This window comes from Pimephales promelas, chromosome 22 (genome assembly GCF_988280905.1).
Source record: "Pimephales promelas chromosome 22, fPimPro1.hap1.1, whole genome shotgun sequence".
NCBI classification, from domain to species: Eukaryota; Metazoa; Chordata; class Actinopteri; order Cypriniformes; family Leuciscidae; genus Pimephales; species Pimephales promelas.
The window spans coordinates 20,310,247-20,323,530 of record NC_142790.1 but is presented as its reverse complement, the minus strand read 5'-3'; the positions used below and the strand labels follow the sequence as shown (position 1 = coordinate 20,323,530).

At 37.2% G+C, this 13,284-nt stretch overlaps 1 protein-coding gene across 4 annotated transcripts in view; it reads left to right on the top strand.

Annotated features, from left to right (window-relative positions):
• Window positions 1-13,284, top strand: part of ctnnd2a (catenin delta 2a) — a 276,192-nt gene that overhangs the window by 22,957 nt on the left and 239,951 nt on the right. For all 4 annotated transcript variants that reach the window (XM_089125770.1, XM_089125769.1, XM_089125768.1 and 1 more), the window contains exon 2: window positions 6,756-6,889. In XM_089125770.1, coding sequence (XP_088981896.1) covers window positions 6,761-6,889 — 129 coding nt within the window. In that variant the 5' untranslated portion in view covers window positions 6,756-6,760. The remainder of the gene's footprint in view (window positions 1-6,755; window positions 6,890-13,284) is intronic.

The window sequence follows — 13,284 nt, the reverse complement described above, 5'->3', positions numbered from 1 at the left end:
AAGAAAGAAAGCATGCCGGTGTCACTCTTCTGGAGATGTTTCCCTCCAAAGGGGTGAGCGTAGCCTAGCGTGACTGTTTGCACGGTGTGCATTGAAGCTGCTTTGACTTTTTGTGGCTCAAGAGTGGACCTGAAGTTGTCTGATCAGCTGTCAAACTACTTGAGTGCAAAGTTTGTTGACATGTTGCTCGATTGGAGACGAAAACTAAAAGGTATTTATCAAACCTTGGCTGTTAAAGTTTCTTCTTGCAGCTGGATCATTTTTAATGTGCTCCCACTTTATATTAAGTGTCTCCTTGTTGACAATGTTTGATGGTTCTATAATCTGTTTCCCTGAGTTTTCTTTTGGATTAAAAAATAAATGCAGGTGGAGGAGGTTTCTGAAAGCAGGATGGTGCAGACGATTACTATGATAACTGTCATATTGGATCAATTTGATGCATCCTTGCTCAACAAGTATTTACTTCTAAAAAAAAAAAAAAATTTTAAATACTGGCTCCAAACTCTATATATAGTATAACTTTTAGTAACTTTTAGCAACATCATGATGTGAAACAGATAATTTAACACAATGTTATTCACAAACATGTCATCCTCTGTTACCCAGTTTAGCTCATCAGCCACTTTCTTATCTAAGCTTGAGGACTAAAGGATCAGGCCTAACCAATTAACTCAGACAGCCGGCTCAATGGACCACATATTAGAGGAACGGCAATTACATGTCAGATGCCTTTGGCTAAAGATGCCTTACACAAACTACAGTGTTGAACAGCATTTTATGTGATCAGACTGCTATGTTAAAGAGTTATGACGAAGAAACCCTTTTGCCACCTTTTTTTTCCCTTTGGGTAAATGTAGCTCTTTGCAGGGTGATGTGTGACTCTTTCCAGGATTTGCTCTCGCTGTTTGGTTTGTTCTGGGATGTTTGTTTGTTGCATGCGGGCGCTTGGCTGGCTTCCTGCAGCATTAACTCAGGGATGGAACTCACAAGCCGCGTGGGAAGGAGGGCAGTGTGGCTGCCAGACTTCCTGCCCAGAACCAACCCTAAGACATGCGCAATATGCAGGGAAATGATTGGAAGAGGAGAGTAGGTGGAAGAGAATGAGATTGAGAGACATTCTGCCCACTCCGTTGGGTTTCCATTGTCAGGACGGCTGTTCTGAGAGAAGCATGGAGCTGTTCATTGATTTTTGGGATGATTTTCATGTCTCTTGTTATATAATAGATTACTTGTTTGAAGTCAACATGAACTCAAAATCGATGTGGTTAGTGTACTAATACACATTGGTCTTATTGTGTATAATCAGTGCACATCATTCTAAAGAAAAAGAGAATGCTTCTCTTTTTATTATTTTATTAAAAATCTCCACCTTTGAAATGACTTTGAAAGGCCAAGTCTGCTTAAAGTCCCCCTGTAGTCAATAACTAAATCCCTTAAAACTCATCTTTGATCACACAAATGACATATTTATGTTTTTTTCCAGTGAAAGAAAATTTCTTCATTTCTTAAAATAGCTTGAATTAGAGCTGGGACAATACATCGATTCATCGCGATAAGTGGAACGATTCCTTTATTTTCTGAATGCATCGTGATTCTCTCTCGAATCAACTCAGGCCCTGTTTTTACATTAATCTCGTGTCATAAAAGCATTCGATGCAAGTACATTCTCAGACTCATTTAGAAAAATTCAGAATCGACCCCGAATAATTTCTCGATTCACTATGCGTTTACGATCACGATTTAATATCCTAGCCCTAGCTTGAATGTAACTTTACATCCTTGCTTCATTTAGTGTACTCGCATTCATGAATAAGGGAATTATTCCCGCCTCCACCCACTCACACGAGCTCAGAGATCCACTTGGTCGGTTAACTTTACTGAAGTAAACACTTCTCTATTGTATCGCTATTTACAACGTCGGACACATAACGGGAATTAATTTAGCCTTTTGCTTGACTATGTTATCAAACCGTCTCAGTTACCGTCTCATTCTGCATTTTAAAACAACTCAGAACGTCAGTGGAGAAAGGCATAAAACTTATCATAACATTGTAATATACAGTTACAATGGTTTCAATGGTGTTTCAGAATGGAAGTAGTTTGCTAAGGGGCCATTTACTCAAAACCGTTCTTAACAACAACAAAAAATTATGTGTTTTGGCTGTTCACACGCTTCACACATTTACACGATTTTAAAGTGCATGTTTTTTTTTTTTAAATGATAACGGACTTTCGCACAGGATAGTTATAGAAACTTAGTTCTAGGAACTAACTACCAGGGTGGTTCCCCGAGAACTAATGGTTCCCATAGGAAATTTTTTTTTCTGTTGCATTCGCACCGCCAATAGGAACTCTAAAGTGACGTAAAGCAGCGCTCGTTGTTGTGACTTTTATTTTGACGGCGCTCAGAGTCAGAACCCCAGAGCCTGAGCAAACAAACAGTGCTCGCGTTCTCCATGTTCATTATAGTTTACGATCTGTCTAAAAGTCCTGTCTAAATACATTATTAGATAGAAGTGTTATGAACAGTATATGATATGAAAAGTTATTCGAGTGTACTGTGTGGTTGGTGTACATTGTTGCTACAGTAGCTGAGCAGAAATACATAATCATGTTTGGCTTGGTCCCCTCAAAGTTGTGTTTTATTTTCTCCTCCGCATAAAGGTTAAGGTCACTGTTTTCCATGTTCGCAGTTAGTTTCTGGAGTAAATAGGCTATAATCTGTGTGTTTGCATATAGCTGTTTTAAAAATGGCGGGTGCCAATCCACGTACACTAACGTCACTGATAGTTCCTATAATGCTGATTTGATTTATTAATTTGCATTATTACTGAATTGCTTGATGCCCCTGGTTGTAAATGTTTATATTGACTATACCAAAGCTTGCACGGGTAGTTATGAATTTAGAATCAGCAATAAACTGTGTTCCTGACAGATTAATGATGTGAGGTGGGTAGTGAGTCACTATCCTGGTGGAATGTTAATAATAAAGGTAGGCAGAGCATCATTTTGACCTGTCATATTGAGAATATATGATATTTTGTTTTTTCCCTTGGCTCGCAAGACAAACCAACTTTACGTGACTAGAGAAGACTTATACCAGAAGCCTTGTCTCTCACGCCTACAGCCCATGTCCCAGTGTTTTCTAACTCTTTCTTGCCACGTTGGGGCCAAAAGACAGAGGATAGATAACAACTCCAAGGCTCAATCAGTTCCTATTCACTGGCCTGCCAAACTGCTCTCGGGTTCAGGCTGGAGCAACAGCGGATTGTTTGCCAGTAAAGGTGCCAAGCGTTGATGAGACAGAGGCTCATCGACGGTTACAACCTGGCAGCCTTATTTTAGCCAGGGTGACAATGGGTCTGTCTGCACCTTCTGTCAAAATTTCCAGGCCCTCTTCCAGATTCTTTGTCTCACTTTCTCCATTTTTATCTCCATGTGTGAGTTTCTCATTCCGATTCCGTCTTTTGTGTGCCTGTCATGTTATAAAGGCACATCAGTTTATGAAGTTAATCTTTGTTCAACTAATCCACCTTGATTGTCTTGTCATCCTTGTCTTTCTGGATTCATCCTTAAAATTTGTTTCCTTATTTCTCTCTCTCATATATACATATATATACCCCATTAAAACTGACATTATGTCAAGTGTGTTTTAAATAATTGGTCTCTGGTCTCTGGCTTTCCCTGAACATGGTTGGAGTTATTTGGGTGGGAGGGCTGATGTATATGTTGTCAGTCTGCATTCATAATGAGGCATCAAGCAGCTTGTTCGATGCAATCAGTAACTGTAACCTATGAACCTCATTCGATTTCCTGTCATGTAGCATGCTGTATCATCTGAGACCCCTGATGAGAGAGGCTGAGGGAGATGATCATTTTTAGAAGGGCTTGTTGACCCCTTCCATTTACAGACAAAGAACGCCCACTTGGCATCAACTTAGCTCTTGGCACACTGACAATGTTTATGGCTTTTTCCCTATTGTCCAGTCTAGTTAACCAAAAGATAACCATCACAATGTTTCTGAATGCATGAGTGAAAACGTTTTAGCACTTTATTTAGTGTTACAATTGATTACAATGAAGTTTATCGTTAGCATGTTGCTAAGCTAACATTGGGCACTGTAATAAACATACAAATGCACAGCAAACAAACAAACAATGATCCTTTTCTCTCACTTGGTTAACCATATTGAAGATATTTATTCACGGATTCACTGAGATCCCTTCCGAATAAGTCACACTAGCCCTGTGTGTTTCACTAGATCATTTGTAGGCTATCTTTTATCCTTGTGTTTGTTTACTCTCCGAAATGACCTTTTAGACCGAGGTCTAATTGGATAAAGTACGTTTTAGTGCTTAATGTATGAGAAGAGAGAATATCCTCTCTGTTTATAGAAAAAAGGGCACAGTGCAATCCACTCCAGAGGCAAGAGATATTTCATTGCACCATTTGCCCACAACATACTGTACCCAGGGTTTAGAATATGGTCGCATTACCTTTACCAGGGCAAACTGCAGTGAATGAAATGAGCTGTATCATTGAAAGATGCGGCAACACATTACAGCAGCACACATTTGTTTGCATGAAAAATCTGCTGAGCCAGAATGTGAGGATGAAGAAGGAGGTGCCAAAAACTGCAAGACAGCAGGCAGGGAAAACTACAGCTCGAAAGAACTGGGCCGTATTCACAAAGAATTTTAAGGCTAAAAGTAGTTTCTAACTGGCGATTATAGGAGCAAATCCTAAAAATAATGTGTGTGTCACAAATAATGTGTGCATTTTAGCCCTAAAACTAGCACCTAAGTCTGAGACAGCTTAAAAGTAGTCGAGAGGACTCTTATCTCACTAAGACCTATTCACAAAGGATTGTAGCACCCTTTCCCTTTTATTATGTTTTTTTTTTCAGCACCAACTGGGCCAGCAGCAGTAACTGATCCTGTGTCCAGTTTTGGCTTTCTTTTCTGTTTAAGGGAGTTCACAATACACTGTCATTCAACTATTACATTACTTCAAAAGGAGCAACATTACTACTAAAAAGTAGTATATTTAGGATATTAGGATGTCAATTAACCAATCAAATGTTCATGCAAGTGTCGTTTTTCATTCTTAGACAAGTGGCGGTTTTCATTGGGTATAGGCTACCTTGATTTAATTGAATTGAATTCATGACTTACCCTGATCATTGCGAGGAAGCTTGTGCATGCGAATTGACGTCATCCATAGCAACAAAGACTCACTCTTAGTTTAGGAGTTGTCATTTTTCTTTGCAAAGAGTAGGTCTGAAAGGCATTGTGAACTTTTAAGAGAACTCCTTGCTAAAATATTTTAGTGCGATTTAGGAGTACTCCTAGTGGTAAGATAAATATCTTTGTGAATACGGCCCCAGTTCTTGTACTAAAGCAATAGTTTGGTCAAAAAAATCATGTGTTCCAAATGTTTTTGCTCAGTCTCATCATGTCATTCTATCCAAACCTGTATACATTTGTTTTATTGACACGAAATTACCATAAAAATATCTTAAACATAGTTTATATAACTTATGTGCTATATTCCAAGTATTCTGAAGTCATGTGATAGCTTAATAATAGCATAGTCCTCCACTTGTGTCAGTGAGTCACAAAACAAATAATTTGCAATCAGTGCAAGAGTTGGACTTTGCTTGGCAGGTATCCCTTTGCACATCTGAGTGTTGTAGCACTTTGCACGATGTCTGTATAAACATCTGAATTATTTTATTAGTCTTTTATTCTTGTGGGTGCATTTAGAAGCTTTGGTGTGAATTATGTGAGCATGTGTGAAGGGAAGAGTGGAGGAAGGTAAACAGTGTGGAAATGCTGGTTTAAGGAGGCATAATCTGATTTTCAGAACGCCAGGCAGAGGTACGCTGTCGTGTCAGATGAGGCAAGTCATCTTTATTAACAAGGGAACAAAGTTGGCAGGCTTGGCCGCAGCCGCCACTGAGTGTGACAAAATATCCAGAGATTGTCCTACATAACCATTTATCTTGATCTGAGTCCAGCTAATGCCCAGCACAGTTATTATTTGGAATCTGTTTCTAATCAATACAGATGCTTCATTGGTTGTATCAATCATGACTTTCTACATCCTGACATTTGCTCATTTGCTGCTGTAAATAGACCATGGGGGTTTATGAAATAACTAATACATTAGATTAGACTGAAAATGCCTGGCTATTTGCTTTTGGTGGATTTCACTGTTATTAATCTAAAATGTGTCACTTGCTTATTTCATCTAGATCCAAAGAGGTGTGGGAGGCTCAGACTCTCAGCATTCAAATAAATCCTCAAACTTATCTTATTGACTCATTATCAAAACTATATTTATAATTTTAGGTTCATGAAGTGAAAAATCTATCATGTTCTCACCCTCACCCTTTTGTGGAACATATAAGATATTTTGAACAATATTTGTAACCAAAAAGTTTTGGTTTCCAACATTGACTTTATCAAGTCTCTGTATGTCCATTTTACAAAAAAATACAATGGAAGTCAATGGGTACCAAAAATAATTGGTTACCAACATTCTTCAAATTATCTTATTTTGCATTCCGCAGACTTTGGAATGACATGAAAGTTCAAAATGGTCAAGCATTTTTAAAAATAGTAACATTAAGAATTAGAGAACCAGATCAGTCTTCTTTATAAACTAATCATTTTAGGATTGTTACACGTTTTTTGGCATGCTCCCGTGTTGAAGTCCAATGACGAAGTATTTTGTATTTTGTTTTCCCCAGAAGTCATGCCAGTTCCAGAACAGCCTGCTGAAGCAGAGAACGCCACCATGCTCAGCCCAGGACTGAATGCTTCTAATGGGAATGGATCTGAGACGGAGACCACCTCTGCCATTCTAGCCTCCGTTAAAGAGCAGGTAGGACTTTTAATGTCCACTGTACTACTTCAATCACATTTTGGGCACAAAGCCAGACCTTTACAGTAGAAAAATTGAATTCTTTGCGGAACTGTCCATGATTTATCAGGAGACAGTGGTTTTCTGCGCACATTTGTCATATTAACTCCTGTCCTGGACCTTTTCTGTACACTTTCTGGGAGACGGAGATTAAAAGTGGAATGATAATTGCAAGACAGACAATTTTGTATGACATTGAGTGCTTGTCAAAAGGTAACTGGGTGGAATTAAAGTGAACATTGTAAAAGATTACACACATGTATCGTAGGTTTGTAGAATATAATCGTATGTAGATATATATGCAAAGACTCAAAGTACATTTTTACCGTCTATATTTATTTTTAATGTTTGGGGTCGGTAAGATTTTAAGTATTTTATGCTAACGAAGGCTGCATTTGTTTGATCAAAAATATAGTAAAACAGTAATATTGTGAAATATTCTTACAATTAAAAATTTTCTATTTTAATGTATTTTAAAACGAATGATTCCTTGTGATGGCAAAGCTGAATTTTCAGCATCATTACTCCAGTCTTCAGCATCACATGATCCTTTAGAAATCATTCTAACATGCTGATTTGGCATTCTGATTCTGATTATTTTAATAAATGTTAAAAACAGTTGTGCTGCTCAATATTTTTGTGGAAACTTTAATACTTTTCATGATTCTTTGATTAATTGAACGTTTAAAAGAACAGCGGTATAGTGTGTCCAATATAGTCAATTAATTCAAAATAATAAAACTGATTTGGAGAGGCCTGAGGGTTACTGAGTTAAAGTTCAAGTGTGACATTTTAATAAACCATTCAAAGATCAGCTGCTAAAAGATTAAATATTTAGCTGATGAAAAACTGAAATATTAGATGTGGGAAAGTAAGCTGAAGGAAAGCGACTGTGTGTGAAGATGAATGTTTGACTAAGGGAAATCTTCCGGAGGAAAAAAATCCAGAGTTGCCTCAATGAATGCAAATTTAGAGATGGAGGGGGAAATCAGAAAAAAAAATTGCCAAAGTCAGAGCCTGCGGAACTGTTACACCTTGGGAATCTGTCTTGGTAATGATTTAATTGACACTACAGTATGCAACATATAATAGTATGTAATTTGCATTTGATTACATTTTTCTTGTTTGCCAAATCCCAGCTAAGCAGTAAAAGGCCACCTGTGTTTTACTCAATGATGTATGTAGTTCAGGCAGCCATTCCCATCCCACCTGGAACGGCGCCGTAAGATTGTGCAGGTGGCTCTTCGGCCCAATCCGTCACTCAAATTAGCCATTAGTTTTATTCACAACGGGTTCTCGCTTGTTGAGTTGCATGGAGTACAGACGGCTAGCTCATCAAAGCTTCAAAATGTGGATGACTTCATGTACTGCTTTAATAAAAGCTACATTAAAATCAGAGGTGCTGATGCAGTGTTTCACCAAGCAGAACTGAGCATCTGTCCAACGTAGTGCTGGGGTTTCATGGTAGATTTGATTAATAAACTTGTGTATATCTGTGAGGCACTTGCTGTGAGGAGGCTGTGTAAATCAATGATACTAATGTTTGGAGACTCTCCCCTCTCACTCTCTCTAAAGCCCCATCTAGCTCCAACAACCCACCTGTAAAACATCTTTGCGCAATTTATAGGTATTGCTCTTGGTTGTGACCGTAGAGAATTAGGTTATTTTAAAGTTGGTAAACCAGTGTTTAACACTGTAATGCGTGGCATATGAAAGAATAGTCCGAAAAATCAGTCGATTTAACCTTCAAACGACAACAAAATGAAATATAAAAATCATTTTGTTAATGTGTCAATCTATCGTATTTGATGTAAAGTCTGAAAAATAGATATTATGTTTCAGTGTTATTAATTTATTTGTGTGTAACTTAAAATGAGTGTTAATAGATAATAGATAAAATGAACTTTACAAATGAACTTTACTGATATTATGTTTAAAAAAAATAGGGCTGTGCAAAGGTTAATTGCGATTAATCGCATCCAAAATAAAACTCTGTGTTTACATAATATATTTGTGTGCGCTGTATATAATTATTTTTTATATATAAATACCTATGCATGTATGTATATATTTAAGAATTAGTTGCGCTTAAATTCTGTATATATTTATAAATACATAATCTATATTATATGAATATAAATATTTTATATATGAATAACACATTTTCTTAAATATATACATGCATGTGTGTGTATTTATATATACAAAATAATTATATACAGCACACACAAATATATTATGTAAACACAGACTTTTATTTTGGATGCGATTAATCGCAATTAATTTTTGCACAGCCCTAAAAAAAACCAATATCGATTATTAACCTACTGTATATGGGACCTATGCATGGATATTCTTGCATATTTAAATATTATGGGCAATTTTGTGTCTCTTTTATTGTTTTTGGCTATTTTAAAAGCTATAATTTGTGAAATCTAGCTTTATACAGTAGTTGACAGCATGCATCTCTTCTCCACTGTTATATCCGACCTGGATCAGTATTTGGTTTTGATGCCAAGAGCACTGATTCACAAAAATAAGTAGCAAACATTACTAGCAGTTTTTGGGTGCTTAGTGACATATCCGCATCTTTTGTGGCACAGTACATTAGATATAGTTCTCCTGTAGTCTATTCCTATGTTATTTTGTCATTTAATTCATTCACCACAGACATACTTTAACTGACTTCAATGTTTGCAGAGAAATAACATATTAGCCTACACTGAAGACTGCATATTATTTAACATTGAAATCAAACCCACTTGCATATTTTTTTCTTCCAAGAAGAAAAAGCACAATTTATTCATTTCAAGCCCTCCAGTGAAAATACTGCTGTTCTGATCACACAAGCAATTAAGGCATTATATTTGCAGCCTTGAGATATCATTGTGAGAATGTGAGAGATATTTCTTAGCAATTTCAGACAAGCACAGGCTGTGTTCAAGCCTCATTATGCCAACTCCTTTCAGAAATCCAGCACATGTTTGGCCTTCACATTCCAGTGGGATGGTCCCTGTGTAATAAATCCTTTCATGTTGAATACTCTGATTAGAAATAAAAAAAAGTAGCCTAACAGAAGTGTGCTTTATTAAATAAGCTATTAGGTTGCACACTGTTATATGTAGGCCTACCTACTGTATTGCCAGACATTTTAAAGAAAGCTGCTCTTAATGATGATCCCCTTGCAAGGGACCGCCTACGTGAACATAAAGGTAGCTATATTATTATGTTGCCCTTTTTTATATCCGTTAGAGTACTCGGTGTTTAGAATGCTGTTTAGAATAAAGAGAGGTATACAACTATGTTGACAATAGAATAAAATAATTCTTGCAATCCTCATCCATCAAAACTACTGATCTATATAAATTTCATTTATATAGATCAGTGATAAAAAAAACAAAACAAACATTAGCAATAGCAAGACACTGGTTTGCTTTATACAGCCGAAAAACGTAAATGATCATCTGGCCAACGTTGGGATGTTTTGGCGTTCCATTCAGGCTGTATTTCTCACAGCGAGGGCTCGCACTCTTCAGTAACGATAACAGAATATGACAGAGCTTGTGTTTTAAAGTCAAACCCAGAACTGGAATGAATAATTCACTGAAAATGCAACTTTGAGTCTCTATAGACCTTATTCACGGCAGCGCCATCTTTGATTTTTATCGGGAATGAAAGCGAGGGTGTAAGGGATATACATCTCTTCTCTTCAAAAATTTCTTTAGGCAAAAAAAACAACAGAAAATATGAGTTGTTTAGACAGTTTTTTACAGAGGATGCCATTGAAAACACGGTAAGTCTATGCCTCATAGCCTTGCATTTGTACAGTACATGTCATGTTTTGGACTGATTGTTTGAATGAATTCGCCTACTGGATCATTGGGCTGAAAATCTCCCAGGAATTTGGCTTTTTATTTTAAAGGGGTCATCGGATGCCCATTTAGTGTCTTCATGTAAAGTTTGTAACATACTTTGGTTAAAATTCCTCAATGGGTGTGTAAAACAACACTCTTGTTAGCTCCTCAAAAACAGCTCCGTTCACAGCGACCCGTTGTCTCTTTAAATGATAATGAGCAAATGCTGACACCACCCCCTCTTCCATGGGGCGTGTCGACACAAAGACACGTAGAGTGATGATGCCTTGGTGGACAGTATACAAATGGCTGAGGGTGAAAATATGGTAATATGGGACAGTCAGTGGGCGGAGCATGAGCAATATGACATCATGACGAATTCAAACGGCTTGATTATTGAGATTGTGTAGACTTTTTGAGGATAAAAAAGGAGTGAATGGATTTTTTTCATTGTATGGTCATTGGGTCTCATTCATGAAACACGAGCAGAACGAATTTGTGTGTAAATCGTGTGTAAAGTGGTTCTGGCGTAAATTTTCGGATTCATTAAAATGTTCGTATTTTCCAAATGTTAGTTGGTATGCAAGAAATCTACACCTGCTCCCAGCCACACGTAAATGGTGTGCTTAACATCTGAATGTTTTGCTCATTAATAAGGCTGCATTTTAATTCACCAATGGGTACATATTTAAACAGCATTTTGAAAAAAATATTTTATATAGTAATTACATACTTTTTTTTAGCCAGTAATAGCAGATCTGGTGATCGATGGCGGTCCTTCTCCAGTTTTAATACGATTTTTCCGAATTGAATTAATTAGTTTTTTGCTGTCAAGCAAACCATTTTCTTCTCACTTCTAGGACTGTTCGATTAACAGATGAAACTCCATTAACTGCATCTGTAATATGCTGCCAAGCTTCCTTTTTTTAGGACCTGATATGCTACTAGTACGCTTAAAAATAAAATGTGGCGTTTTAAATTAACTTCTGATAGCTATTATATGCGTATATAAGATGTCAGTCGGATATAATGGGCAGCCGCGGGATTTATGGTAATTGAGAATGAACGTGCACGCGCATCCAATTTACGACTGATTGGAATTCATTAACACGCATGCACACACATTTCACTATCACATCTGACGTTTACGAAGTATTTGTGAATCAGGAGAAAAGTTTTCGGGAAGGTCCCTTTACGCGCAAATCACTCGTATATTTACGAATGTTTCATGAATGAGACCCATTGTGTCCACACACTGCAAAGACACATTTATATGCAAACACTATATAAAAGTGAATTTTGCTCACGATTACCACTATAAAACAAGAGTTTACGTAAATTTACAGTTATAAACAATATTTTATTAACGGAAATTTACTGTTTATTTGGCACCCCAGCTGGCAGAAAATTATCTTTTTTTTTTTTTTACAGGATTTTTTTTTTCTTTTCTCTTTTCTGATTAAATGGTTTGAATTAGCCTGGCTAATGTTAGACCATGTCTTGACATCGAGACGTGGTCTGGGAACAATATGTTCATTTTCTCGTATTTGAGGCGTGGTTTATGAATGCCAGAGCCGTTTATTGGGTGCTACGAATGCACCTATACACAGTTCATAGCCATACCAGATATGTAGAGTATTTAGAGCAAACGAAATTATACGAGGAAGACGACAATGGGTCAGAGATTTATTTGCGTTCTTTAGAACAATATCTAAGGCTGCATCAAAAGGTAACTTCGCGTCTGCTGCCATGTTGGATATAAACAAACTGCTTCTGAGTGTCACATAGACGTTGTCATCGCCTTGCTGCTCCCTCCCCGTTCTGTGATTGGTCCCCTTGCTGAGGCGAAATAAAATCACGCTATACGCAAAGGCAGTATGGGAAAACCCAGGCTAGGTTGCAATATGAATTTCCACCTTCCAGGGTAGGTGCTTGCACCATCTGACTGCATGACGTAAATTTCGTTAGTAATTTATTTGTGTTAAATTAATTTGAGGATTTTGAATTAATCGCTTACGTTAACATGTTAACGTCAACAGCCCAAATTAATTACGTTCGTTTTTAATTTATGAATTTGTATCAATAATACTTATTATTATTATTATTATTGATTTGTTGTATTATCTGTTATTAAACAATATTTTCATTTATGAATATTTCATTGTATCATCGTCATCAGATCCTGCTCTGAACTTTTCCCCTGCATGGAAGCCCCTGGATTAAGAGATTTGTATCATTTTGTCACGGTTTACTAAGTGTCACAAATCTTTTACATCCCCATGGCATTTCATATGCGAGTTAGTGCTATTTATATCTTTGTGTTACTCACAGAATGTGGATCATAGCTGCGTTATTGTGCGATTTCTCTGGCGACGGCGTGCATTGCTGTTATGACCTCCATCCGCCCCTGTCCTATCTGAATCCCCAAACACCACCCCTGAATAGATCTCTCAACCACCTCCTGCCCATCCCGCCACTCATTCACGTTGAGCACGGGCCTGT